Source organism: Plectropomus leopardus, chromosome 21 (assembly GCF_026936395.1).
Source record: "Plectropomus leopardus strain MGB_pleo_1.0 chromosome 21, ASM2693639v1, whole genome shotgun sequence".
Classification (NCBI taxonomy): Eukaryota; Metazoa; Chordata; class Actinopteri; order Perciformes; family Serranidae; genus Plectropomus; species Plectropomus leopardus.
The window spans coordinates 9,214,815-9,241,948 of NC_142196.1; the positions used below are offsets into that span (position 1 = coordinate 9,214,815).

General features: G+C 38.6%; 3 protein-coding genes across 5 annotated transcripts; 1 reads left to right on the plus strand and 2 right to left on the minus strand.

Annotated features, from left to right (window-relative positions):
• Positions 1 to 2,799: 2,799 nt before the first annotated feature.
• nrros (negative regulator of reactive oxygen species) lies at positions 2,800 to 8,593 on the minus strand. Its single transcript, XM_042510655.2, has 3 exons — positions 8,378 to 8,593; positions 6,472 to 6,586; positions 2,800 to 4,851 (listed from the first exon to the last, which is right to left on the minus strand). The coding sequence occupies exons 2-3, from the start codon at positions 6,571 to 6,573 to the stop codon at positions 2,893 to 2,895; spliced, it is 2,061 nt and encodes a 686-aa protein (XP_042366589.2). The 5' UTR covers positions 6,574 to 6,586; positions 8,378 to 8,593; the 3' UTR covers positions 2,800 to 2,892.
• Positions 8,594 to 15,987: 7,394 nt separating this feature from the next.
• On the minus strand, positions 15,988 to 18,868 carry fbxo45 (F-box protein 45). The gene is made up of 3 exons (XM_042510407.2): positions 18,388 to 18,868; positions 17,208 to 17,564; positions 15,988 to 17,043 (listed from the first exon to the last, which is right to left on the minus strand). The coding sequence occupies exons 1-3, from the start codon at positions 18,709 to 18,711 to the stop codon at positions 16,858 to 16,860; spliced, it is 867 nt and encodes a 288-aa protein (XP_042366341.2). The 5' UTR covers positions 18,712 to 18,868; the 3' UTR covers positions 15,988 to 16,857.
• Positions 18,869 to 18,899: 31 nt separating this feature from the next.
• Positions 18,900 to 26,882, plus strand: fam168b (family with sequence similarity 168 member B). 3 transcript variants are annotated; one of them, XM_042510410.2, is made up of 7 exons: positions 18,900 to 19,565; positions 22,436 to 22,527; positions 22,641 to 22,724; positions 22,964 to 23,106; positions 23,354 to 23,552; positions 24,440 to 24,564; positions 25,303 to 26,882. In XM_042510410.2, exons 2-6 carry the CDS (start codon positions 22,458 to 22,460, stop codon positions 24,550 to 24,552), a joined length of 609 nt encoding a protein of 202 aa, XP_042366344.1. In that variant the 5' UTR covers positions 18,900 to 19,565; positions 22,436 to 22,457; the 3' UTR covers positions 24,553 to 24,564; positions 25,303 to 26,882. The 3 variants fall into 3 exon arrangements, with proteins under 3 accessions (XP_042366344.1, XP_042366342.1, XP_042366343.1); XM_042510408.2 differs by having other exon boundaries at positions 18,904 to 19,565; positions 25,425 to 26,882; XM_042510409.2 differs by having other exon boundaries at positions 18,904 to 19,565; positions 25,428 to 26,882.
• Positions 26,883 to 27,134: the final 252 nt, after the last annotated feature.

A 27,134-nucleotide genomic window follows, 5' to 3' on the forward strand; every position in this document is an offset into this window, starting at 1 on the left:
CCACTCTGAATGGTCTGCAACTGACTTATGACACTGTCAAGTTTGTAGAAAACACAATTTATTTTGGGATTTGAGATTTTATTTTGAAGTGACGTTCCTGTATTTTTTGCATTTTTATATATTTTTGTGTTCTAAGTGAACATGTTGTTCGTTAAAATTGAATATGTGGTCATTTATCTCATTTGTGGACCTTGAACTAATGACTAAGGAGAGATCTGAACCCCTTTGCTGGACCAGTTGGGAACATCGGTGCTACAGGGCACTTAATGATGTCAGAACTACCAGAAGAGCATCTAAGAGGGCTTTTTCACTGCTTTTATTATTTTTTAATTTTTTTTTGCCAAACATAGGGGCACCTAGCGGGGAAGGCCCCTTCAGTAAATAACTTCAGGTTGCTTAAGTAATTATATTGTATGATAAAGTGGGTAAGATTAGATAACTTCTTCGTGCTTCTTTTTAAACTTTTGTTGATTTCTTTATCAGTGTTAATTTTGTCAAAATCTCTTATTTCGTGACTGAACTGTAACATCAATGGGTGTGAAAAAAAAAATGTGACACAGCCTCTGTTTATTATGCCCTGCCGAGTAAAGACGGGATAAAATAGTTGGCGTTGTTTGACCGGACAACCTGACTTAGATCACAGTCATCAGCCGATCACTTACAGTAAATATCTGTTCCTTGTAGAAGATAATTTATGATTTCTTACGAGTCAAAAACAGTCATTTGGTGAACATTTCACATAATTCAGTAATGACTTCAGGTCCAGGTAAAAGACATAATGTTTAAATGGGAGTTTGACTGAGAAATATGTCATAAGATATCGTAGCAAACCCTAATATCAGTAATGTAAACTAGTAGTAATATTTTAAAAACAAAAACTTCCATTAGTAGGTGTGAAAGAAATATAGTAAATGTCAGTGGGCTTCAAGAGAGTTATAGTGTCTGAACTTTTCACAGGTATATGTACTTATACCATAAACAAAATAGTCCCATACACTGTATGGTAATTTCCAAGTACAAGGTTGGAGGCATAATCAACACTAGAATTAGTTGTCTTGGCACCTGTTCAGTGCAATCAGGAACACGTTTACAGTCACCCTGACCACTTCTGGTAAAATGTATCCGGATATGCCATATCTAGATTGTACAGAGATCTAGCTCAGAATTACCACAGTGCACACCCGCTGACAGAGTGCAAACTCAAAAGAATCTTATTTGACCACTTTTAACATCAAATTTCACTTCTCTGTTCATGTTTAGATTTATCTGTGAGAAACTGTGACCACTATTTGAAAGAAGAAAAAAAAGGTTGACATAGCAGCAACGCTTGTGGTGTATATTTGGAAACTCACTTCAAGAACGGACCCCATAACCACAGCTGGGCTGTTTTGCAAAGACAAATGCACTGTATCAATGAGTTTGGCCGCCATGTTGTGTGAATGCCCTATAGTTGTCTTCTAACTTTTGACCTAATATAGCTGAGTAATCAAATAAAATTCCTCTTGGTCAACAATCTGTGGCCAGTTGCAAAGTGCCTTCCGCAAATGATGATTTCTTGACGACAAGTCTTTCTCAATTCCTTCCCCATGTCATCAGACTCAAAGGCCATTTTGTCAGAACAGTAGCAGCATTTTATTACCATAGGTCAACTTTTTGCCTCCAGTAAGTTACTCAGATGTCTTTATTTTGTGTCGCCGGCTGTAGATTTCCTGTTAGAAACTGAAAACCTCAATTTGCACCACTAAGCTCAATATTTGCTGGCACTTTTGCTTCAAATTAAGCTTACACTGGTTTCAAATTGCAGATCAAAATGAATCCAGCAGTGTAGGATGTGTGATTGTTCACACTACTTGTTCCTAAATTAATGGTGATTAAAGATATATAACAGAAACCTTGTAGTCACAAGCCTGTTCATCTACCTGCAGTCAAATACTGCACTGAGTTGAGTCCATGTATGCTTCAAACTAATTCTCCCTGCTCTGCAGACTAGCATTAAAAAACATGTCACGTCTGACTGTCTGACAGATAACTTTATGTCATAAAAGATATGTAAAAATTATGGTGTTTCTAGGCTTTGACACAGCTTTGCTCCGCTTTCTCTTTTTATGTTCCAACCACCATGACCCTGAGCATCACCACAGCGGTATTCTGGTTACTTTATGGTTAGGTCTCCAGCACTCTGCACAGCTACACACTGATCTACCAGCCTTCCCACTCCTTAACAAATACCCACATTCACACAAAAGTAGAGAAATCAGTTGCCTTTTCCCTCTGTGCCATACAGCGCTGTTGCTATATAATGTTTATAATGATATCTGTAAACATTTGCTTTAACTTGATGTTTTTTCGCTTCATTGCGGCCAAGTGCATAGCAAAATCAATAAGCAAGTATTAACAGATTGGTTCCTTGAGAGTAGTGATACAATGAAATTTTATGTCTATATTGTATCTGTGTCTCACTGATGGTAAGGAAACCTCAAAGCCCTCCTCTTTGAGATACAGAACTGGGCAGTTGCTGCACATCTTAGCAAAACAGGAAATTTCATGTTTCCTCTGCTGCTTATAGCAACAGCTTGCATCGAACTACTTCTGCATATGTTCTCTCTCACACACACACACAAACACACACACAAACACACGCACATGCACAAGTCCCACAGGAACATAGCCACATTTTTGCATCAGGGTATCAGGATTATTGTTTGGTTTTGAACCACACTTGAACAGCACAGCACTGTGAAAAAGTGAATACCCCGTTGCTTCAATACTTAAAATTGTCCCTTCATCATTGTAAACACATTAACAATGACTTGAATTTATTTCAAAATACATTCAGTTACATTTTTCAATAATATACTGTACAAATGTGGTTTGTTGCAGGTTTATAAAGTATCAGTAAGATGTAGGCTTTAAGCACTTCTTTTTGATTGACATTTGTAGCATTTGGGGCTTAAAGGTGAGGAGGACAATGATCGAAAAGCCCACAAAAAAAAGACAGATGGGTAGTAAAAGCAGAATGTACCATAGCAGAGATTCCCCGCCTACCTCCAAACACAAAATTGACTGGAAGTGCTCCACTCTGTGTGTTTTTTGAATCAGATCCTGACATTCGATGACTGATTGTCCAACCATATTGATTGTCTTTGTTGTTTCAAATGTCCTGAACCATTCAGTTTGGCAGCAGTTGAACGGATTTCCTGTGAGGAAAACAGTATGCAGTTTTTGGGCTAATGTGTTGGCGTGACCAGTGGGAATAGTGGACAGTCTGTTGTCCCTCAAATCCAGCACTTTCAGGTCAAGACTTAGAAGTGAAGGGGGGAGGTGGGCTAGAGAGTTCCTTGAAATATTCAAAGACTTCAGACTTTGGAAGTGGGAGAAGTCAAAGTCTTGTATGTGAGTGTTTCCTAAACCTAGATGCTGTAACGTCTTGCTGAGACTTTGGATTGATTCTTGGACAATGAGTCCAGGGTTGTCGGACAATTCTAAGTGCGTAAGAGACAACCCAGCAAATGCAGATGATGGAATTCTTTCAAGGTTGCATCCCTTAAGGTAAAGCTGCCTTAGCGATACAATGTTTTTCCAATCTGCGCAATCCAAGCTAGTGTCTGTACTGGTCTCAACTTCCTCAGGAAGGCAGATGTCAATGCTGTTATAACTGAGATCCACTGACCTGAGGCTTGGTAATGAGGAAAATAATCCCAAGGGTAATCCCCCAAGATCATTCAGACTAAGGTTAAGGTACGTCAGATTGCCAAGAGAGGTCAGCGTATCGTTATCTGCGACAATCTGGTTCAGCCTGTTGTTGCTAACGTCCAACTCATATAAGCTGCCAGACAACTGTTTTGACGTTAGGTTTAAGGTTTCCAGACAGTTTGTGCTCATTTGAAGTCTAGATAGGTACGGCATTTTCTGGATGAATCCTTGAGGAAAATACTCCACCTGGTTTCCTCTCAGATCTAAAATCTCCAGAGATGAGATGTCACCATGAAGGCTCTCGTCCCACAGCTGAGCTGTCACATTGCCAGAGTACTTCTCCATATTGTAGAACTCCACACTTGAAGTCGAGTTGGGGAACATGTCGTTGTCTGCCAAGTGTTCGTAAAACCTAATGCTGTTGTGGGATAGGTAAAGATTACGCAAGTGGCTGTGGTTAGGCAAGAAAGGAAAGAAGAGCAGTTTGTTATGTGACAGATCGAGTGCCTCCAGCTGGAAAGTGTCGTTAAGGTCTGGTCTGGAGATGAACCACTCAATGTAGTTGTGGCTGGCATTGAGGACCACAAGCTGGGTCATGTGGAAGTCTGTCAGGCAAAGCAGAGAGTTGAAGGCCAAGTTTAGCCGCTGGAGTTTAGAATTACTGTCAAAGGCACCATCAATCTCGAACATGATGTTTTTCTGTAGGTCGAGTTCTTTGAGTTGGTGAAGATCCCTGAATGACGTCTCATCCAATCTCTGCAAGAAGTTTCCAGAAAGATTGAGGTACTCCAGGGAGGTCAGATTTTGGAGAAGAGTGGCTGCCATTTCGTCATCAAGCTCATTCTCAGAGAGATCCAGAGCTCTAAGCTTGGATAGAGTCTTGAATGCATGGCTGGTTTCCTGGTAGCCAATATGAAGATTGTTATTTGCTAAATTAAGGCTTTCTAATGATAATTTTGAGTCTTGAAAAGTGTTTGCTTCTAATTTCTCCAAATTGTTACAAGCTAAGCTCAATGTATTTAGTGAGGAGAAATGAAGAGAGCTGTCATGTAGTGTTTGAATGTGATTGTAGTTGAGCTGAAGCTCTTCAAGGTTGTCTGGCAGTCCTGAAGGCACAGAGGAGAACTTGCCATTGTTGCAGAGAGCCGTCCTTTGTATCTGCAAAGAAAAGAAGAGTGCGTTGACTTAAATTAGCGTGTTTGTCAACTGGACGTCTCTTTGTGGGAGAAAAATGTTTGACCTTTGTAGAAAATATGCAAGGTTCAGGAATCACAAGGCTGAATTTAGTCTATTGTGGGCTTTTACTAGCCACCCCCTTTATGGAAAGGATTGTTAGACCTTTTATATCACTCTGTGTAGCGTTTGAACTTTTTTTTTCTTAGTTTTAAGCTACAGTAGCAGTTTATCCACCACAATGGACCAGAGCAAATATATCAATGTTGGATGGACTGCAATGGATGTTACTACACTTGAGGCCCCATGGAGGATGAATTCAAATACCTTTGATACCTAATACTTCACTTCATGACCAAATACCTGCAAAACTAATGGCATTCCCATCAGCTTCAGATGTGCTTTGTCTAGTGTTCGTGCTAATTAGCATTGGGCTAAACTAAGATGGTGAACTTCATGAATATTATCTGCTAAACTTTAACATGGCATTGTAGGTGTGATAATTTCAGCATGGCAGTGTTAGCAATAATCACAAAGTAAATGTTCCCGAGTACAGCCTCACAGAGTTGCTATAGTAATCTTCGCTATATTGCATTTTTGGAATATTAGCCCCTAACAGCCATGTTCTAACAAACTGGGCAAGAGAGCTAATAGCTAATTTGATTCATAGCAAAGTACAACTGATAGCTAGAATCAAGTAATATGAACATGGAGGCTCTGTGTTCTGAACCAGCGTGAACCAAGATGGCAACACTCTTATTTTTTCATGTTGTCCATGGCAGCACATTATCGCCTCACTCCTTCAATTGTTTACCTTCCACAATAAAAGACTAACTTAAATTACTACGAGCATCTTGTAGAGAAGCAACTCGACAAAATAGCTTACACAAGTCAGAACTTACCATATCCTGTGGCTTCACATGCTTTTCTCTGAGCTCTCTCTTTTTTGTTCTTTTTCTGTCTTTACTAGTGTTTAGTAAATGACTTATTTTTGATTAATATATCAGGAATAAATCTGGGGGTTTTACGTCATATAAACTTTTTAGCTAGCTACTTTATTTAAAAGGAAGACTATTGATCACTTAGAAGTAGGTACCCTCCGGGGAAAAGCAACAGAGCCTCCAGACCAAACCCAGATTATTAACAACATTTAATATTATATTTTATATGTTAACTTTCACAAATGCAGACTTCAGGGCTCTTTAGAAAGTAAAAGAAGTAAAGAGGTCCTACACGAAAGTAGTCCAGACTACCAACTTTAATTGATTAGTTAATAAATTACTAACTTTGCCTTTCTTTGGAGACAAAGTGGAAAATATCTGAGCGCACAAAACATCCTCACAAAAGAACATTTTCAGTCTGAGTCACCATCTCATGTTTACAGATAATCTGATATGCATTGAATGCAGCATCGGAGTATGCAAGTTTTGTAAGAATGACTTAAAAGACAGAGATCATGTTTTTTAGCCCTCTACGTGCAATGTCTTCTATAAAATCACATGAATTGTTTTGTCTTTTAAATTAGATATATTCTTTTTGATATCTCAGTTTACTTAGATATGTGGGATCATTAAGTAGGGCTGAGGAAAAACAGAAACGTCTTACCAGCTGGCATGGGCTGTGTTTTGGATGACTTGAGACCGATGTTAGGATTCCCCACATGAGTAACAAGCAAAGCAGGATGGGAGGGAGCCTGTGGACTGGCATTTTAACATCCTCACTATTGACAAGGTGATAGAAGGAGCGATTTATCAATACAGGCATGTGCTGGCAATAGATGTTTCAAAATATATACCCACATAGCCTTGCTCTTCCTACATTAAAAACCATAGCCTTTATAATTTGCATGTGATAATGAGTGTGGTATCATGGCATTTTGAAATAATGTCTTAAAATGCAAATATGTGCTCTACGCATGAAAATGAAATCAATCTGTCCACTCTAAATGGATTATCAAATTAGGAGAGCGAGAGACAGCAGCTTAACAAACTGCTACGGCGTATCGAGGTCATGGACGTAGATGGGCAGATACCTACTCTTGTTAAAAACTATTGGTGTAGATTTCAAAGGGGACACTTCGGACATGCCTCAGTATTTAGAACATGAATTTTTGTCCCCCTCCCAATAAAAGCAGTAGAGTAACAGAGGCCTTGAATTTTGACCAAATGAAAGACATTTAAACCATAAATAGATCCCAAAAAAGGCGAAAATTGGTGCCAAAAAATTAACCAGTGTGCAGGAAATTAGGTGTTTGATGCTCCAAATTTTCTGGAAGAGGCCCCCTAAACACCCCATTTCAAATGTGCCTCCCCTCCCCAAAATGTACCTACCCTCGAAAAATGAAACCTACGCTCTCTCCATAACTGAGGATATGAGTGACGATTTTCACTCAACTTTTTAACTTTTTAGTATTTTATTTAGTTTGTTATCACTAAAAAGTAACATATACAAGCTAAGTAACAAAGTCACAAAACCCTCATACACACACTCACACAAAAAAACTTAGCTATTTTAAAATTTGTATTCATAACTAAAACATTTTTGTATCCTATTTTACATGTTGTATCCAAACCTTAAATGTCACTTATTACAAATACGCTTTTATTCATGTCCACAACATGTTATATGTTATGTTTGTGGATGTGTACGGCTGACCCTAGACATTCAAATAACTAACTAATTGTAAAACTGGAGGTAAAGATAAATAAGTTGATGTAAATCTATAATATCATACTGATCATGAGAACAGCAGCTGGACATTTTAGTAAAATTTCCCTAATTTCAATTCAAACCACTGCGTGACGTATACTGAATATGAAGGTTGCGTGTTACTTTTAAATCTTTGTATTTCAAATGAAGTATTGTTTTTCTATGATAAAATGTGTCACTGCTATTTTCACTTTGCTGTTGTTTTCCAAAAAATATTTTATACTCACCTATGTGCTGACGAAAAGACATATTTCAGATTACTTTCTCTTTTCTTTTTTTTTTACAGGTGTGATAACAGCTAGCTTGTAGGAAAACCACACGTTTAATACTGACATAATATAAACCATGCTTACAATGCAAGAGAATTTCACAAAATTACAGCATATGGTTCCCAATGACTTAAAAAGTGAAACTGTAAAGTTTGATTGAGATCACATTGTGCCAATTTATTTTTAAACTTTAGAGTTTTGATAGTGGGCAATACATAACTCAAGGGGCATTTCTCAAATGCCAAATACCAAACAATTTGCTATTAATATATGACACTGTATGCAACATTCACTATTAATATCAAAATTGTTTTATGCTGTAATTTGTTTTAACAAAACTCTATTATATCCTATACAACATTAGCAGGATTTTTAGCATGCACAGCAGCAGGTGATCAGTACAGACTCTCGATCAAATACACCAAAGACAAAATAGATTTGAATTCAACATTCTACTTTTAGATAAAGCATTAAGTTTGCTTCTTTTATCAGTTTTTGCATCAGTGCATGTAGTGCACAGTGCATTTACTTACACTGGTGGTTAGGTGTGGATTTCCCAAGCCACTGACGGTTGATCCCCTGACCATATCGCTAGTTGACTCGCTGTTGCAGAGTGTGTTCTCATGTGTGAGGTTCAGCTGCCTTCCTCCGCTCTGACTGAAGCACTGATGCCTCTTTTTACTATTCACGGAAGCAGGCAAGCAACGGAAACCAAAGTCACATGGACAAGCTGCAATCAGAAAGAGGTTCTCAAGCCCAGGGCCACAGGAAGGCGAGTGCAGGCTCAACAGCTCTCAACCAGCAGAGCATACATTTTTACTCATCTTTTTTTTTTCCTGCCACACAAACATTATGACAATAGTGATGTTGCGCAGGCAACTAAGGTTGGTAGCACAACTGTGACCGCAAAAACCTAACGAGAGCACACCCTCTCCACCCTCGGCTTGCTCTGATCAGCCAAGCTCTTAGAGAGGAAACCACTCAACACACACACACCCTTCCTGCCAGATATTCGGCCTGTTTCTGCAACAGTTATTACAAAACACACAGATACAATCATGTTGGTAAATATCAAGTAGTAAAGTGAAGGACCAAAATTCCACATAAAAACAACCCAGAAGATGATTGATGGGTAGCACACTTCTCAGCACAAACCATATCACTGCAACATACTTTGAGTTATGGAGACACCCTCCAGTGCTTCACTTTCTTTACATATATGTTGAAAGCACACTGAAAGCACAAACTCTTACGCCTTTTTGTTCTCGTACTTTATTAACTACCCTTGCTAACTTGTTTCTCCTTAGTAGTCACCCATGGGTGCGAGAATAGGGAATTAGGAATCAGGAAGTGATGGTGCCGTCCTTAAAGAGTTGATTTGTTAGTAATTCCTTCCTGTTTTCACACAGGACATCTTTAGCTCTCACTTCTGACTGAGTTTTAAGTTTGGGTGGAAACAAGATTTTCTGATCCGTGACTCCATGTTAGGGCGTGTAGCTCTGAAGACAATAAAGTTAAAACTTCTGAGACAAAACACATCAACTGATTTTATATACAAATTAAAAACAAAGACAACCGACTGTACTGATCTGTTTTCACTGCTTTACTGTTTCTATGCACATATACGACACATTATTCTGAAAGTTATTTAAAAGTTTTATAGTTTTATACATTCACTTTGTCCTCACCATCCCTTGCAGTTTTGCGGGTGGCAACTTTCTTTAAAAAAAAGAGGACAATTCAAAAGAAGAATGTTTGGGGCACCTTTAGGGGCTGAAAAACCCACGTACCGTACCTTTGGAATGATTCATAAAACCTGGAAATCTGGTTTCCTCATCTAAAGGTTTTTTGCATTTAAAAACTTTTTTTTTAGAAGCCTAAAATAAGGTCTGTGGTTAACACTAGCGCTTAAGAGACTTTCCCGTTTTGTTCCACAACATAAAATATGCCATAAATACCCCAAAGTGAATATGGGAGCCTTTGTCTAAAAAAAAATAAAAGGCGGTTGCCAAAAAATGGTTAAATGAGACTACATAACGTCATCAAGCTGAAATGCGCCAAACAAGGCTTTACGGCCCCTTATTGGGGAAGATGCGATGGCAGTGTACTTCGTTCATACCCTAAGATTAGCTTTTTACTTCTTGCAATTACATTTAGGATTACAAATCCTGAAAGTGGTTTTCATTTCTGCAGATTATGTAGCTGAACAAAAAAAATTAAGTATCATAAACATTTGTTTACCATAGAACAAAAAAATCCTTGGCCCCAGAGCATATATCCCAACAAAATTGCTAAATTAGCAATAAGATGGCCATAGAGTATTGCATTAAAATCATAGATTTGAATAAAAGAGATACGGTTAAGGTTAAGGAGAGGGTGATGGGAAGGCCACAACTTGTTACTTCTGCTAATGCTTAAGCAGCAATTAGCTGGCCGTGAAGAATTACTTTAAAAGGTGACAATTGAGATTAGGGAAAGGGTAATGGCATGGCTTCATCTTGTTACTTATAAGTTTATCACATCTTCATTTAATATTAATTATAAAGGGGATTATTGCTGCATTTGGTCTTGTATTTATTCACTACAGTGTTGCATTGTAACAGGGTTTAGACAACTGCCGTGTTTGTGGGTTTGTCTTGGTGAGTGCAGTTTGTAGGAGTGTGTAATATGCAACAAACGGAATGTATCTGCAGCTATACATGTCTGAAGCCAACATCGAATTGCGAACAGATGCAGTTCCTCACATGACCATATGAGGCTGGTTCCAAAAGCAATTCAGTCCTCACAAGCCCCCATGTTAGAATGACTTTACAGCAGAGATAAATATGTTTACAGCCTGGTACAAAAAAAAAACAGTTTTGGTCATATAACTTACCTGTTCCATTTTTATCAAGGCCCAAAGCTATTCATATTTAATAGCACGGTTACTTAAGTGATAGGCTATCTGCGAGTCATCATTACTGATTGCTACGGTTTATGAGTCACATCCACCTCTCACTCCAGCGCCATCCTCCAAATATGGTCTCTTCTGGCTCCAAAAGACCAAGATGATGACGGCTGAAACATCAAACTTGAGTCCTTAAAACAGCAGCCCACAAACAAATGAGTAACGTCATGGTTGCTACGTCCATTATTTATACAGTCTATGGAAATACCCCAACTACCTTTCATGTTAAATAACTGAGAAGCCTAATGATGGAAACATTTTATCAAAGCAGAGGAAAAGGCCTGTGAACAGGGGTCCAGATAGACTAAAAGATAAACCTCGCCAATAGTTTCACACTGTTTTCACTGATAGATAGATGGTAGTAACATGGTCGGAAAAATGCAGAAATAGATGCTTTGTTTACAACAAAACTTCACAGGGCACCTTTCATTTTCACCCACGCTGTATAAATAATGAAATTTAAAAACTTGTTTAGACATAGCAGTTGAATTAACCTACTCTCAATCTCCCACTTTACACCTTCGGTTGGCTTCTAGCTTGTATATAACAAACATACATTTACAGAGGATATCAAGTGCTTAATGTTTCAGCTAAATGCATTACACTTCTTCCAGTTTTACCCCAGCAAGGTCCCTTTTAGTAGCTTCAGATGTAAGCCTTCCCTTCCAGTTATAGTTTAGCATGAACTGTCACTTGTGTTATTCTTGTATACCGAGCAGGCAGATGGAAAGCAGCCCACATACTGGATTTCTAGTGAAATCATGTGCATGCATAAGTGTGAAGTCTGTTTATTTGTCAGCTTCAGGACATATGAAGACATGGTGCTATATTAAAATTTGCATGATATTTTTGATAACTGAGGCGGTGATGTGACAGTTGGGGGGGTAAGTCCCATGGTTGAAGGGAGATATGGGCAACTCACACCCTCGGTGAAATACCACCACAGTAATGAGCACTTTGGTTACCAAACATTAATGTGTCTTTTTTTTTATTATTATAGTAAAAAATATATATTCACCTAATATCAGACACATTAACAGTAGTGTGTGATGTGAATCATTTCTATCCTCCTCCTAAAATCTTTCTAATATACGTTTTGGGTTTTTTTAATATTCTATTTATTTGCAAGAACCTGCTTGATTAATAATTAAAGTGAGATTCTCTTGAGATGGCACACTGCACATGACCAGGATTTTCTGTGGTAAAATGCACAAGAGGATTACTGCACTCTTGTGGAAATAGGTTATATTGCATTTTGAAACTACAATTGCAGGTGTAGCCCATGGCATCATAGTCATTTCAGGGGGTAGTATTAACCCTTTGAGACCTGGATCGACATTTAAACATTAGGCATTAGGCATTTAGACGCCTTTCACAAGCTGTTTAACCCTTTGAAACCTGAGCAAATTGGTTTGATTTCCTTTAAAAGCATGAGGCAAAAGGCAGTAAGCAACTTGAAAAGAAATAAGAAAAAGAATAAAAGAAGAATTTTAAAAAAAGTGACAAGGTAAATACCTAACTTTTATTATTTTTTATTAATTTTTATTTTATTATTTTTAACTGGGTAAAATTTTTTTAAAAAAAAATGTCCGAAAAACTATACTAATAATTGTAGATGTGTCTGTGTATATATATGTATGTATGTATGTATATGTATATATGTGTGTGTGTGTGTGTGTGTATATATATATATATATTTTATCTTATTTGTTTTTTTGGGTTTTTTTTATGGTAGTTTTCAATTTTACTAATTTCTTCTGATTTTTGGTCCATGTCTTATTAAATTGTTTTACTTTTCAGTGTGCAGAACTGCTGCATTTTATCTGAACATTGTCTGAACAACAGACAAGATAATTTCAGTTAATACCCAGATATAATGTCTTTAATTAGCTGTTGTGCTAACCTCGTTTGGTTAGAAATACAGTCTGGAGGAAAGGTGTAGTGACAGACAGGCAGATACTGTAAAGCGATCAGAGGTAGACACACTGACATTGACAGACAGACAGACAGACAGACAGACAGTCTGGCGAACAGACATTCAGGGTCAGAACAGGACCAAATGACAGGACGCCAGAGAGACTGCTCTGAACTAGGAAACACTCAGACGGAAATTCAAAGAGAAAGGGACAAATAGACATACCAAGGCAGCCAAGCTCTTAGCATTGGCAGCACATATGCAATCAATCATTTATTGAAGTGGTAATCCTCAGAGAACATCGCAGTGGAACACTGTGTCCGGCGGTGATGTCTTTTCCTTTTATATCCTGTTGATAAAGGTTGAGCTTCTGTGGGTGGTGCACCTGTTTTTTTGTCTGTTAATCCACATTTGTGAGTCATGCTGATTTGGCTCTGTATATTTCAGAACAAACTGCTGCATGAAATCTCTTCCTCTGCACTGACAGTTTTTTCCAGACATACCAGAAATTGAGAGTTTATAGCAGTGAAAGTAAAGTCTGTAGAAAATTCTGTACACTGAATCCCTTGCACTACCTTTATAAATCATTTACATACACATGTTGTAAATCATTGCTTGGGTGTAGCTGAAATGAATGTGTTTGCAAAAAAATGCTAAGTGACAGCCAGAGGTGTTGATTCAGGCTAATTTTAGGCCATATTTTTTCAAAGAAATGTCCTGATGCAATCCTCCAGTTAGTGTTGCTATGCTAATGCAGTTTTTCTTATTTTTGGCATATAACGTTGTATTTTTGGGAGCCTTTTTCTTTAATTGTACTCAGTTTGTAGTGTTTATAATAGTCTAGCAACAGTTAAGGCAGCGGAAGTCAAGCCTCCTGTGTTCCCTTGGCAACTAATTCTTTTAAATGGTGACTGTCAGATCAAAAGTATCACATTTTGCTAATGGGCTTTCAATGCAATGTGATTCACTGCTGTGTCGACTTTCATGTGATTGACTCACATAAACAGGACTATGATTCACACTGTCAGCGACTTTGTTGGTTCTATTGAGGCCCATGTTCACAACGGCATGACATGCCATTGTTCAGCAGATATATTGTTTACCATATTTGCCATCTTAGTTTATTAGTTAGCATGCTGGCATTTTTCTGAATAGCAAATACAGCTGAGACAGATTGGAATGGCATAGTGTTTTAAAGTTTTGGTTATAAACTAAAGTACCATGCAAATTATGACCTGATGATGGCATTATGGGGACATGTCTGTCCAAAATATGATTGGAATTTAACCAACAGTTGTCATATTTCACTGAAAACTAAAAAAACATCAACTCCATGATGGTGTAACAGTATTTGTGTAGTATGTGATAGCACTTTCTTTATTTATTAGTATATATGCCACTGGCAATTTTAAAATGCTGCCAGTTTTTAAGAGACAGCCTGAGGTGATTTACAAAGCACAGCAGTGCGTACAAATATTGTGTATTAATGCCTATTATGCCCGTTAAATGTTAACGAGAAGATTTGCATGTGGGTTGCTGTGCTTTTTTAATACTAAAATGTGAAATCAATGGCACAATGCACTCTCTAAGCCATCTTGTTATCCTCTGTGCTAAAATAACCTGGTTTTTTTTGTTTTGTTTTTTGTGAGCTTCCTTTAGCGAGTCAGCTGTAGGACAGACCTGTATGTATTCTGTTCCCAGACATTTAGGCGGCACAAAAAGATGAACCTGCTCATCATTCTCCACACTATACAAACTCAAGGGGTTGCTTGAACCAGCTAGTTACAGTGAAGTGCAACTGAGTGCAATTACAATGGCCAAAAAAAAGTCAGGGGATTATCTAAATTGCCACTCCTTGAGCCATGCTGCTACAATATGCATTTACAGTGGACTGAAACCAGGTTTGTGCAAAAATAGGCCTGAACATTGTTAATGAATATGAATTAAAATACATAGACATCACCTGGTATATGCCAAAAGAGAACTTAAAGGCTTTCTGAATGTATGCGACATTCAGAACGTATCTAAAATCCAGAGTGTAGGCCAGGATCGTCTGCACACAGCTTTCAATATGAATGTGGCTGAGCCAGCAGCTTGCAGTTAATGGTGCGAACAGCTGGAACAGTGCTAACAACAGCAACAGCACTAACAGAGCTAATGATGTTAACTGGGGGCAACTAGAGGATGGGCGCTACGCATTCACAACAGAACTGTTCTGATACGAGCGTAACAGCCTGTAACGGCAGTGTGAGCACTGTGCAGAGCAGCAGCAATTAGGTATTCAGTGGGTCGCACACAGGGGCTTACATGCACTAACTTGCACTGACTGCCAGATTGTTTACCACAGCAAAGAACAGCACACCTCCAGAGTGCAAAACACACATAAATAGCATGACTTCTTTCTCTGCTCAGGACGCCATGAAGGGGGCGATCACATCAAGACATATTGCACCAGGTGCAACCGCTCCAAAAACGCTTTGAAAGCACCTGGGGCAGGGCTGCGTGCCTTTCTGATGATATCTGAAGTGATACTGATGAGCAGTGCAACTTCGCATCTTGAGCTAAAAAGTTTAAAATATTTTAACTTAATGTGCCCAAAAAACGCATTGCACAGCAACAAAAGAGGAGCTCCTGACAGGTGTACTGTTCCATAGGAAAACAATGGTTTTGCTGCCGACGCTTTTCTCTGTGTGATAGGCTCTTTACTCAACTACATCTTTACCTTGCAAATAGTTGTTTGCTGCTAAATTAGTGATTTGAATGTCATATGCAGAACCTTGGATAACACTTCAAAACTATTATGTGGTAGGTTAGATATTAATCTTCACTGGAAATGACTGTAATGATTAACTTAATACGTAGCCTTGTGACTTCCTGTTCTCTAACCTCCAAAACAGAAATGTCATCAGCCCTAAAATGGTTTTATTGTGCCACTTAATAGCTAATGTTTCAAGCCATAACTAAAAATGTTTCCATTTCTACACTTTTATTGATCTGGGTAAAAGATGAGTGCTGAACACTTTTTTTTTGTCCAGTGCTGATTCACAGGTAGTCAATATGTGCAGTTCAACACTGTAGAGCTGAATGAATAGCCTTGACTTGATCTGCTTTTAGTCACTGTGTGTGGTGTTTACTACGAACTGTGCATGCCATTGTGCAATGTCTTTAAATGTACAAGTCATCCTGCACCCTGGCATTAAGGCTCCAAAAATAGAAATGAATGCGGCCGCTTAATATAACATGTATTAAAAAACGAAGTGTAATTGGATGGTTGTGCATAAGGTATACGTTAAACTGTCTTTATTGTAAGAGTGGCACCATGTAGACTTTATTCTCAGGCCTTACTACCATACAGGATCTATAGTACCATAGATAAAACCAAGAAATAAATAGTGTGTAATACTACGGTAGCACATTAAAAAAGGACACACATTAACATGATACAGGTATAATCTCCACCATTACTGGATAGGTATATTAAAAGGTCGGATGTTAAAGTCCACACGCCAGTATCCATGCACATGCATGACAGCTGGTCCGCATGTCCTCTATATTTGCCTAAAGCAAAATAACATCAGGTCACATTAATTTGGCATATAACCATTATAATCCAGTCATCGAGTATAGTGAAACTGTTAATTCACGATGAGCTGTTTCAGTTAATTCATACAGTACGACAGATAGCTACTGATAACAACTACTGTTTCACTTGTTAAAATGATAAAGTATTTGCCACAGTTTAGAATGGGTTTGGCCTCGTTTAAGCAGACATAAAATCTCAAATTAATGTTCAGCACTGTTAGCCTGAATTAAATAATGTTCAACTATCCAGTAAATAAAACAGTCCAGCAGCTAAACTGTAAAAGTGGACACTTCCACGTTTATACAGAAATGTTTATGATAGTTGCACATCTTCTTTTTCCCTGTAGTTTGTCCAGTCTGAAAGCTGATTCCTTATGTCGGGCTGTAGTAGAAATGCAAACAGTTCTCTTTGTGTGTGTGAAAAGTTATTATGCTTGGAGGGAACATGATGCCCCCCTCAGACTCCAAAACCTTTGAGACGGTGTGACAAACAGAGTCTGCAGTCTGTTGACAGAAAAAGGTCTGCTCTTGGCCTGTAAGTTTTAATGGTGGCACAGGTTATATTGCGTCTAGCCGTCTAGAGGTTTTCCCAGGTACACCATGGTGACTTCAGTGTTGCCGTACACTGCCGAGACAGCGGGGAAGAGGCAGGCTTTGGGCAGTCCACGAAACGCTATTCCGAGAAACTCAAACCCCCTCTCGAAGGCTAACGTCTTGTCATCCATGTCCAGAATCACTCGTATTCTCTCCCCGATCTGTGGAAAGACAATTACACATTACTAAATTGCAAATATATCAAATGATTATACATTTTTAAACAGCAAACATATGTCCAGAAATGCGATCACTGATTGGCCAATTCATTCCACGCCATATTTTTTGGATTATCTAAAATCTGGAGATGGTACATGTAACCTACCTGATATTTTGGTGCATTGTTACACTGTGGGAAGTTCCCATTCACCTCCCCGTTATGAAGCAAGTTGTTATCGACCAGGTTCCAGCCCCAACTCTGGTCATCACTGCCCAGCAGGGCCACGTAGCCTTGGCACTGCATGGACGCCCGCTTTGTGGCAAGGCCGATGACTGCCACAGTGCCAAGAGGGCCTTCCCACCAGATCTCCCACGCGTGCCTCCCTTCTGTAAAGCCAATCTTGCCCCGTGCTCCATCCGTGCTCTGGGCTATAGGGTTGCGGTGCAAGGTGAAGCCATTCTTCTTCACATAAACATTGCGGGAGCAGTCGTGGGAGCTCAGAGCGTGTTGAAAAGCCTTGAGCTGTAGAGAACAATTGGACAAGGACAATTGATATGGTGAACAATCATTTAGATATAAAAGATCATGTTGTTATATTTATATTATATCACATTTCACAACACCATATTTTGGAAATGTTGGGTGCAAAAGGAAAAGCCTCTTGAATTTGTTGGTGAGCTCCAGAGATCTGAGAAACATATCTCATGGAAAGATGCACAAACTATGCAAGATTGTCATGGATTTGGGCTTTTTTAGAATGTGTTGCACCAATCAGGGCTTTGGAGCTCAGAAGCTTCTATCACATATTTCACAGTATTGTAATTTGAGATACATTTATCAGTATCTTCTGATATTGGTTTGGATTTTGGCATTTTAAAGTGTAGCGAGGGATCTAAAGCTGAATCAGTGGTTCTCAAAATTAGGTCTAGGGACCTCCAAAGTTCCTTTAGGGAGTTTCATAGGGTCCAAAAAATGCAGAATAATTTCACAACAAAGATTTTCCTACAAACAGTGCCATTCATTTTCAGTTTTTCAGTTTTCTTTTCTTTTCTTCTCCCAATTAAAATCGTGTTTTCAGCAAACAAACACATTTGCTCTGAACATGACTTTGTTTTTGTTTATTAAAGCCGTTGCATGAATCACTGGGGTCTTCTGTGATACAGTAATGTTGCTAATGAATTTATACTGAAGACAGTGTGCTGTTTACCACATTATCAGTCACGTAACGTCAAGGTGTTTGCAGAGCAAAGGTAGCCTTAAACAGACAGACACATTTCTGAAAGGAGTTTGTCAATAATCACGGTCCTCCCCACCCGGGACAACAGAGGTATGTTGATAAACCTACTTTTCCTTTGTAGGTGTGCAGGTTGCACAGGATGTCAGAGCGCAGAGCTTCATCGCTCAAAGTCCGGGTGCAGAGGCTGCGCCACACCTCGCTGTTTTCATCCGCCAGTATATTGTTCCAATGCCAGCAAACCAATGCACAACGCATCAAATCGGAAAGCTCCAAGTATGAGAAAATATGCTCCAAGACCCGAGCAGGTAACCTCCCGGCCACCCCTGCGCCTCCCCCGGCTGCAGCAGCGTAGGGCGAGCCGGCGGAGCTGCAACTGGCTGCCGCTGCTGCACCCTGACAGGAGGAGCCTCCTCCACCGGCCGCTCCAGACATTATACCCCTGCTCCTTACCGACGACACCAGTCGACCGAATAGTTTCACCTTACACCGTAGAAGGATTCCTAATATGAGCGAAATAGCGACATTTTGCCTATAAAATCCACATATAGGTCGCACTTAAACCACAACAGTATGGACCCTACTCTTCCCAGTTCAATGGCTGAATGGAAACGATGCGTCAAGGTCCTCGAAGAACAAAAGTTCTTAATGTACCGCTCTTAAAGAAACATTAAATTATTTTGTAAAGCTATTGTTTAAATCAGATAAGGCGCTAAATCGAGTAATTCCAATATTGATATGTTTTTAGATAAAGCGAAGCCCTTGCCGACATGAAATAAATTTTATAGCCTGCAAGGACCGTAGCAGCCATAATAATGAGCTCACGAAGGATTGCAACAATGTTGCAGTGTGAGGATATTGGACGTTACATTGTTGCAAAGTCAAAGTGTAGTTACCGTATTGCAAAAAAAAACCCACCACAAAGTAAGTAATCTTTGTACTAAAAAAACAATTGTTTAATTACAATTACAAGAAGTATCTGACCTGTTACGATAATTAAACTTTATTCATAATCGTCTTAGAGATCGCGTGTATATTGAGGAGAATTTAGAAAAAAATTAAAGCTACTGTGTAAAACGGAGAAAAAAAAATTCATAACCACAATTTAAATTGGTTACCTCATGAAAAAAATATATATTCGCACGTGACCACGTGACACTACACGGAAGTGACGCCGATGCTCAAAAGAGTTCAGCAAAGCATCTGGGAGCAAAACACCAGCTAGCCTAAATACATTTTACACCAGAAGACCAAAGGAGGGGACTAACAGACGGTCGGGACAGTTAACGGTAAGTTTTTGTCGGTTATTATTCAGATAAGGTGATGAGTGTTGTGCGTGTATTGTTGGGACAGGCGTTGCTGCAGAGCACAGCTGTCTGGCTGTCTGCCTCCTGTGCTATGCGGCCTGTTGACAAGCTGCCCCCATCTGGCTGCTGTCCGGGGACAGTCCGCTGGTTTTACGCGGTCAGGCAGGTGATTAGCAGGTCAGTCTGCGCATCGAAACCAGCCTGCAGAGGCAAACATGCTCGGCGGGTTGTACAGCTAGTAATGCTTGTGAGCTATGCTAGCTCATTATAACAAAGCCCCGCTGCGTTCACCTTTCGAAATTCTTCTACTTAAAAGGTTGCCATCTTTATTTTTGCAGGCAGCACGTCTAACGTCACCTGAAAACAAACCAACACCTATTTATCACCAAGGACTCCTGAAAACAAGCGTAGGTGCAAACCACCGAGCAACACTTTGTGAAAAAAACTAAAAATAGTCAACTTGGCATTTTGAATTGCTCCCCCCCCTCATTCCTGTCGACTCTTTTGGTAATCAAAATCTTTATTTAAGCTGAATTATTGCTGTTCGCCGTTTTGGACATAGCCTATTTTCAGTTTGATGATGAGATGATAAAGATTTGTTAGGTTAGATTTTACCTAGTGGTTTTCAAAAATCAGACTGCAAAATAGATTTGGGTTTTTGGTAGTAACGTAGTTAACTGAATAGGGGGCTATTTTTGGCTATATAGTGGTGCCCTTGTTTAAGCTTTACCTCAATATCAAATGACGTAGGCTGTTAAAGTAGTGCTTTTCCTTCACTGTTGAAATTGTCCTTGAATCAGCAGCTTGTAAAGTGATGTAATGGTATTTGGAGCACCGCTAGAGGGCAGCACAGGGACATTAGTTCACAATAATGAGCATCATGTGGAGCTCAAGTCAAAACTCACTCTGCTAATGGAATTAAGACAGTTGTAAAACTCTTGCAACACAAATCTGTAAGTAAACAGTTGCACAAGATAGTGTTTTATGAAATGTTTTGAAATGCTTTTGAGTTAAATATTGTGTGTTTCAACTGTATTATGCATTGCATAATGACAGATAAATAACAGTGGTTGTGCACAAAAAACACATGATTATGGTATGGAACTGCTCGTACTCAGTTAAGAAATTAAGGACCAATGAAAAAATCACTTCAGTGCTGCAAAGGGGAGGGGGGCAATTGAAACAGCATAGTATTGCCATATATTTGCTTGGCACTATCATTCTGATTTTTTTTTAAATGATAAAAAAATGTACAAATACAAAAAAAAGAAACTATTGATAATCTACTAGAATAATACAATCAGTTGCTTTTACATGCTACTATATACAATTTGCTGCAATAAAAATGTTCTGAAGTGAGAGGAACAGACTGAAAGTTTTATCTTAAAACAGATGTTGAAAAAATTTTCCTTTTGGGACATAACTTGCCCATACAGGATAAGGAAAAGGATAATAAATTGCAATTAATTGCAATACTTTATTACAATATGCATATCACATCATGTTTAAAATCACAATAACATTGTGTCTTGACTTAAGTATTGTGTTAATATCATATCATGGGGAATCTGGTGATTTCCACCCCTACAGTGGTGCAGAAGTCTTGTACATCAGCATGTTAAATTATACATTTTATGTAAAACAGCTCCCAAAAAATGTCAAAATGCCAGCTATGAGTATATGTGGAGAGCACTAGACAGATGAAGAAATCTGTTGTGACTATGACTCCACAAGGTCATCTAATATAAGACATTGACAGCCCTTACTGTTATCCTTACCAGATAATGTCATAGTCCCAATCAGGGCCACTCATTAGGGGGGAAAGCAATACGCTTTCTGGGGCCCAGCTGAGCAGTGATTTTCACATTTTTATTGGAAGTACAATGTTCACCATTACTTATCAAAACAACAAAATTCAACATTGCACAATTTTGTAAAATGTAGTCTATCTGAATGAAAACCCCCTCTCCTGAAAATGGTGTCATGTTTTTCTTTGCAGCTCTAGAGGGAAATAAAGTGTGCAGCTGGTCACATGACCTGAAAATTATACTGATCTAAACTAGGAAAGAGAGAGCATGTGCATGGGTTAATAGAAGTAAAGGCCAGTCATTTCTGTGGATGGGCCTGTTCCCAATATAAAATGCTGCTTTTCAACATTCTAGCAACTATTATGTCAAGGCTCGTCTATGCTAAGTGTTGCAGTAATGCATTATTTGTCAATATCCTTACTTGAACAGGTCATTTTACACTGTTGTCCAACAGCAGCATCAGGGGATGTCTACATTTCAGCAAACCAGCCTCTGTTTTTTATTCACGGCAGGTTATACTGTATAATGGGATGCTTTTGGAACATGAAACTTCGAGAGATCTACCCAGATGATCTTTGCTTTAATTTTGCTCGTCTTTTCTCTATAGATTCTTCCATTACTTATAGATATCAGAGAAGCCAGCTCACTTAATATTCTTATAAGAAAGCTAAAAATGCAACTGTTCACTGTAGCCTTTGACCAGCTGTGATTTTCTGAAATTCTTCTTTTTACTCTTCAGATGACAGAAGTTCTTTTTATATTTATTGGTTTGGTGGTCTGTTTGTTTGTATTTAAATCTAAAGATTTTAAGCACTGTTTTTTTCTTTTAAATTGTTTTTGAATGTCTTTTTATGCTGAATTGCCTTGCTGGCCTGCTTTTATTGTAAAGCACATTGTGCTACGTTTCTTTCATGAAAGGTACTATATAAATAAAGTTAATTATTATTAGTAGTAGTAGAAGTATTAGAATCAGTATTAGTGTGATAATTATTTTGTTAATTAAATGCTCTGAAATTCACATAGTCTGTGCTTCTTTCATTGCAGAATCTTTGAATAAGTGTCCATTATGAATCCAGTTTACAGCCCTGCACCAACAGGGGTCCCCTTTACCAATACTAAGGGCATAGGCTACCCAGGTAATTTCATGTTTTGATGCTTAATGGTATAAGCAAATATCCTAACTGTAAAAAATTATCCTGAAATCAAGAAAACTGAAAAATATTGACTTTTTTTGTTCCCTTTTTGGCAGCTGGATTCCCTGTTGGCTACGCAGCAGCTGCTCCAGCATACACTCCCAATATCTATGCAGGAGCGAACGCAGCCTTCCCCAGTGGTAATTATGTTTTACATAATGTTGGTTTCACTATAGTATGAGCTCACTGAGATTTTACAAGTCAGCGCTGTAGCAAGGATTCCAACACCTCTTCAGGTCATATGTGGGTCAATGTTTCAGTCTGCATATCTTTAGTAAGATGCAGTTAGTAACCATCAGTGTGCAAAACTTCTGCTTATTTTAAGTGACTGCATTGAATAATCAGCAGCACTAACGTCAAGTTTTATCCTCCCACTTAGGCTATGCTCCAGGCACTCCTTTCAAAATGTCCTGCTCTCCCAACACTGGGACTGTCCCACCCTACTCCTCCTCACCCAGTCCTTACCCTGCTGCCGTTTACCCGGTCAGGAGCACCTACCCCCAACAGAACCCCTATGCACAGGTCAGTACATTTGTGTTGTTTAAAGATGGCAGTTTTAAGCTTCTGGTTCTGGAGTTAAAGTGTTATCCCGATTGGCCAGAGGATGGCGCTATAATCAAAGATTCAGATTTACAATTTTGACACAATAACTTACTGATAAACCTGTACCTGTTTAAATTTCTCTTCCGTCAAGTTTTACACCATTTTAATTCCTGCTCTGCTTAATGTTTTGACCTTTAACATGATGTTTTCTTCTTCTGTGATCCAGGCACTAATACCATCACAACAACAAGGCACTTATTACACACAGCCACTGTATGCTGCACCGCCTCATGTTATCCATCACACTACAGTGGTCCAGCCGAATGGGATGCCTGCAGCCATGTACGCCCCGCCCATGCCTCCTCCCCGACACAACAGTGTCGCCATGGGGATGGTAGCCGGCACCACCATGGCCATGTCAGCTGGTGAGCATTGCTTTCTATTCTGTTTTATCTATATTTTGTAGATATGCTAAATATCAAGTTCTGTCTCCTTGTTTTGAAGGTAAATATGCTCAATTTGCTTATACGGTCTGAGTAAATCTGGCCCCATACCTTGCTGTCAAAGTGTTTATTTTATTATCATTGGGTCTCATTCAGGAATGGCTATGCAAAAGAATCCCCTCTTATTTTTGTTCATTTCCAAGATTTGTTCTTATTTTGTCAGAACCCTTTAATTTCTGGGATTTAATGTTTTCTTTTTTTTCTCTTAGGTAAGAGAACATTTTTCGAGTGGTTGTGAGCTTTTTTATGAAGAAAAGATAATCAAAAAACCACCTCGTCTGTACAGTCCACAAATTCTTTGTCCAACACAAGGAAACAAGTTTCAAATGTATTTGAATTTTTAATTAAATAATGAAAATTAAATGTGGAGTATTATGTTTTAGAGTGATTATAACAATTAGATAATTATATTTGTGGGCTAAATGAATATTATTGGTCGATTAATCTTAATTTATACAATAAAACAAATTTCTCTTAACTTCAGTCACTGTATGTCCCTCTGCTGACACGCCATCTACAGCATCGCAAATGTTTTGCCTTTACAGAGTTTTCAGAGTAACCCAAGTGCTGACACTTTGGAAAGTCACATTTACTTTATGTAAAGGGGAAACTACGCCAAATTTTAAAATTATTTAAAATTTGATATATTTAAGTATTTAATAAAAATCGTCCACGTGCCTCCAATTTTTGATCAAGTGGAATACAGCACCTGGGTAAGAGCAGACTTTGGGTGGTTAACATTTGGACATGCGTCCTGTTGTATCATACTTGTGTGCTTGTGCTCATTCTGTGTTCACTTTGCTTCTCAGGAACTTTGTTGACAACTCCATCACCAGCGTCTGTTGCCCCTCACCCAGTCACGATGCCCACATACCGGCCTCCTGGCACACCCAGCTACAGCTACGTGCCCCCACAGTGGTGAAGAGAGGGAAGCGTGAGTAGGATATTTTGGTATTTACATGCCATTAACATGTGTTTTATATAAACATGTAACCCTTCTTGCTATGGCCTAAAACAGTGGTTCCCAACTGGTGGGACACGGTCCAAAAGTGGGTCGCAGGTCCATTCTGAATGGACCGCACATGACTCGTGACCATGTCAAGTTTGTGAAAAACATGCTGGATTTATTTATTTTTATTTTTTTCCTCCCCAAAACCACAAATATTTTTCCTTGAGCCTCCCTGCATGATTCAGGGGTCAATGCATGAAGTGTTTGTCACACATACTGTGTTCATAGACTGTCAGAAATTTTAAAAATTCAATGATAATTTCTTTCTTTTAAAGTTTCTGGCTGTAACAAATAGTGTAATTTTGGTGATTTTTGGCGGGCCGGCAGTTTCTTGAAAGTAGCCAAAAAATTTAATAGGAAAATTGAGAAAAACAAAATCACCCAAAAAATAAAATAAAGAAATTATTAAAGAAACAATGGAAAAAGGAAAAAGAATCGCCTTTTTTTTCTCTCTTTTTGTTTTTTTTTTTAGAGATGACAGTTTTCTTTCTCACAAAGGTCTTGGCTAAGCCCTCAATGTTTTCAAATGGTAGAAAATGCCTCTGGTTTTAACCACTTGGACTTTATTCTTGCAATATGTTTTATTTCATTGTGTTTTAATCCCACGTGTTATTTACATTTAGTCAAATTAAATTTAAATGTGCTAATTTCTCTTGCATGCAGACCTTGAACTAATGACTAAGGAGAAATCTGGACTCAGTGGCTGGACCAGTTGGGAACCTTTGCTCTTAAACCTCCACCTTAATCAGATTTGAAGTTGATATTCCTACATGTCATTCTCTCAGCAGGTCAGAGGATGGTAGATATGCATTCACACTCTACTCCAGTGTTTATTGCTCTTGGTGAAGACCTGCCCTGCCAGTGTCTGCAACCAGTTACTCTTCTTCCAGCATAATGTGAATCTAAAACCCAACTACATAGAAAGAGGCCCATTTGGATAGGAGGGGGTGAAGAATAGGCCCATCCCCATGACCCCCTCTCAATGGAATAAGGCTGCATTCCATGTCACACCCCAGCGCCAGCACCTCTACAACCTGCTGCATATCACACATAAAAACAGCAATGCCTCCATGCAAACTTTATTTTGTGGACTGTCATGCAGGTTTTTATAGCTTAAAGTGGTGAAAAGGGAGTTAGGAGTTGTTTTTTTGTTGTTCATTTTAATCTGGGGGATACATATGATGTTGAATGCATGTGTATATATAGATATATGAAGTAATGCTAGCGCAATCTACCTGCTGTGACAGATGCAAAATCAACAAAAGGCACACATCCAAAGGAACTAAAAAAAAAAAAAAGAAAAAGTAATAATCTGCAATGCTGAATCACCAGTGACCATGTCTTACATGTGAAAGAAGAAAAGACAAGAAAAGTTTATTCATGCAAAAACATACCTGCACAAAAAAAGTGCAGACCAAACTGTACTATTTTCACTGCTTTGTGTTTTGGTAAATGGAGCTAGGTTTTTATTATTTCTCTCAGTGATGCAGTGTATGCATTTCGTCTTACCATTTTTGTATTTTAGGAGAGATGGGACTTTGAGTTTGTGCCTCCGACTGATGGCCATTCCAATTCTTAATCATTCTTTGTTTTATTTTTCCTGCTCTGTCAAAACTTTTAGGGGAAAACGTTCCCAAAAGTTTGAAGCAGCCTTTGTTTCCTGCTTTTTTTTGGAGGGGGGGGGTTATCAGATGATAAAAATATTCAGTTATTCCAGAAGCATTCTCGGAGGAAGTTGTTTGAAACCATTTGCACCCATTTAAGAGTTAAGAGTGGCTGAGTAGGAACAGTGTTGTGTGTGAGTGTACGTGTGTGTATGAGAGAGGATTGAAATAGAAACCATTAAAAATGGTGCCATATAGTGCGACACGCCTAGAATATTTGACCTACATCTCACAATAATCAACTTGTTCTTAGGTAGGTCTAAAGCACTACATCATTAAGTCACTGCTAACTGTGGGCATGTTAGGAAAACATGATATTGTTAATCTCCATTTGTGAATAGCACTACTGAAGAAAGGCACTAATTCAAAAGCAGTAAAGATATCTGACCTTTTACATTGCTCGCTGTTTTACCTCGAGGTTCCAGGCTAACCCACCAGTATCACTGTTTCAGACATGCTTTTCTATGTTGCCTCAGTCACCTCAGTTAAATAATCTGTTTTGTAAATGTTATTTTTGTGATTTTGGTTCTTGTTTTGTATTCTAAAGAAAGACCAAAAATAAAACAAATATAAGGGTAACCTTTGTTTTCACTTATTGTGTCATTTTGTACTTCTTGGCCCTGAACATAGGTGGAGAGTTATGTAGTTTAAAGAGCCTGACTACCACGAAATATTTTGTATTAAATTAGAATGTAATTTTACACAAGTCATTACACCTCTTTTTCCATACTAGATAAGATGTAATCAAGCTGTAAGGGACTGTTCTTTATTTGTCAGAGTAGGGAGCAGCTGGGATGTGACTTTATTTTTGTTAAATCACACACCTTACCT

Coding starts and splice junctions, on each gene's coding strand:
- nrros (XM_042510655.2), bottom strand. CDS start 6,573: ATGCCAGTCCACAGGCTCCCTCCCATCCTGCTTTGCTTGTTACTCATG. Junction 4,852..6,471: donor AACACAGCCCATGCCAGCTG/GTAAGACGTTTC, acceptor TTTTCTTTGCAG/ATACAAAGGACGGCTCTCTG.
- fbxo45 (XM_042510407.2), bottom strand. CDS start 18,711: ATGTCTGGAGCGGCCGGTGGAGGAGGCTCCTCCTGTCAGGGTGCAGCA. Junction 17,565..18,387: donor TGCACACCTACAAAGGAAAA/GTAGGTTTATCA, acceptor TGTTCTCTACAG/CTCAAGGCTTTTCAACACGC. Junction 17,044..17,207: donor ACAATGCACCAAAATATCAG/GTAGGTTACATG, acceptor GTCTTTCCACAG/ATCGGGGAGAGAATACGAGT.
- fam168b (XM_042510410.2), top strand. CDS start 22,458: ATGAATCCAGTTTACAGCCCTGCACCAACAGGGGTCCCCTTTACCAAT. Junction 22,528..22,640: donor TAAGGGCATAGGCTACCCAG/GTAATTTCATGT, acceptor CCTTTTTGGCAG/CTGGATTCCCTGTTGGCTAC. Junction 23,107..23,353: donor AACAGAACCCCTATGCACAG/GTCAGTACATTT, acceptor TCTGTGATCCAG/GCACTAATACCATCACAACA.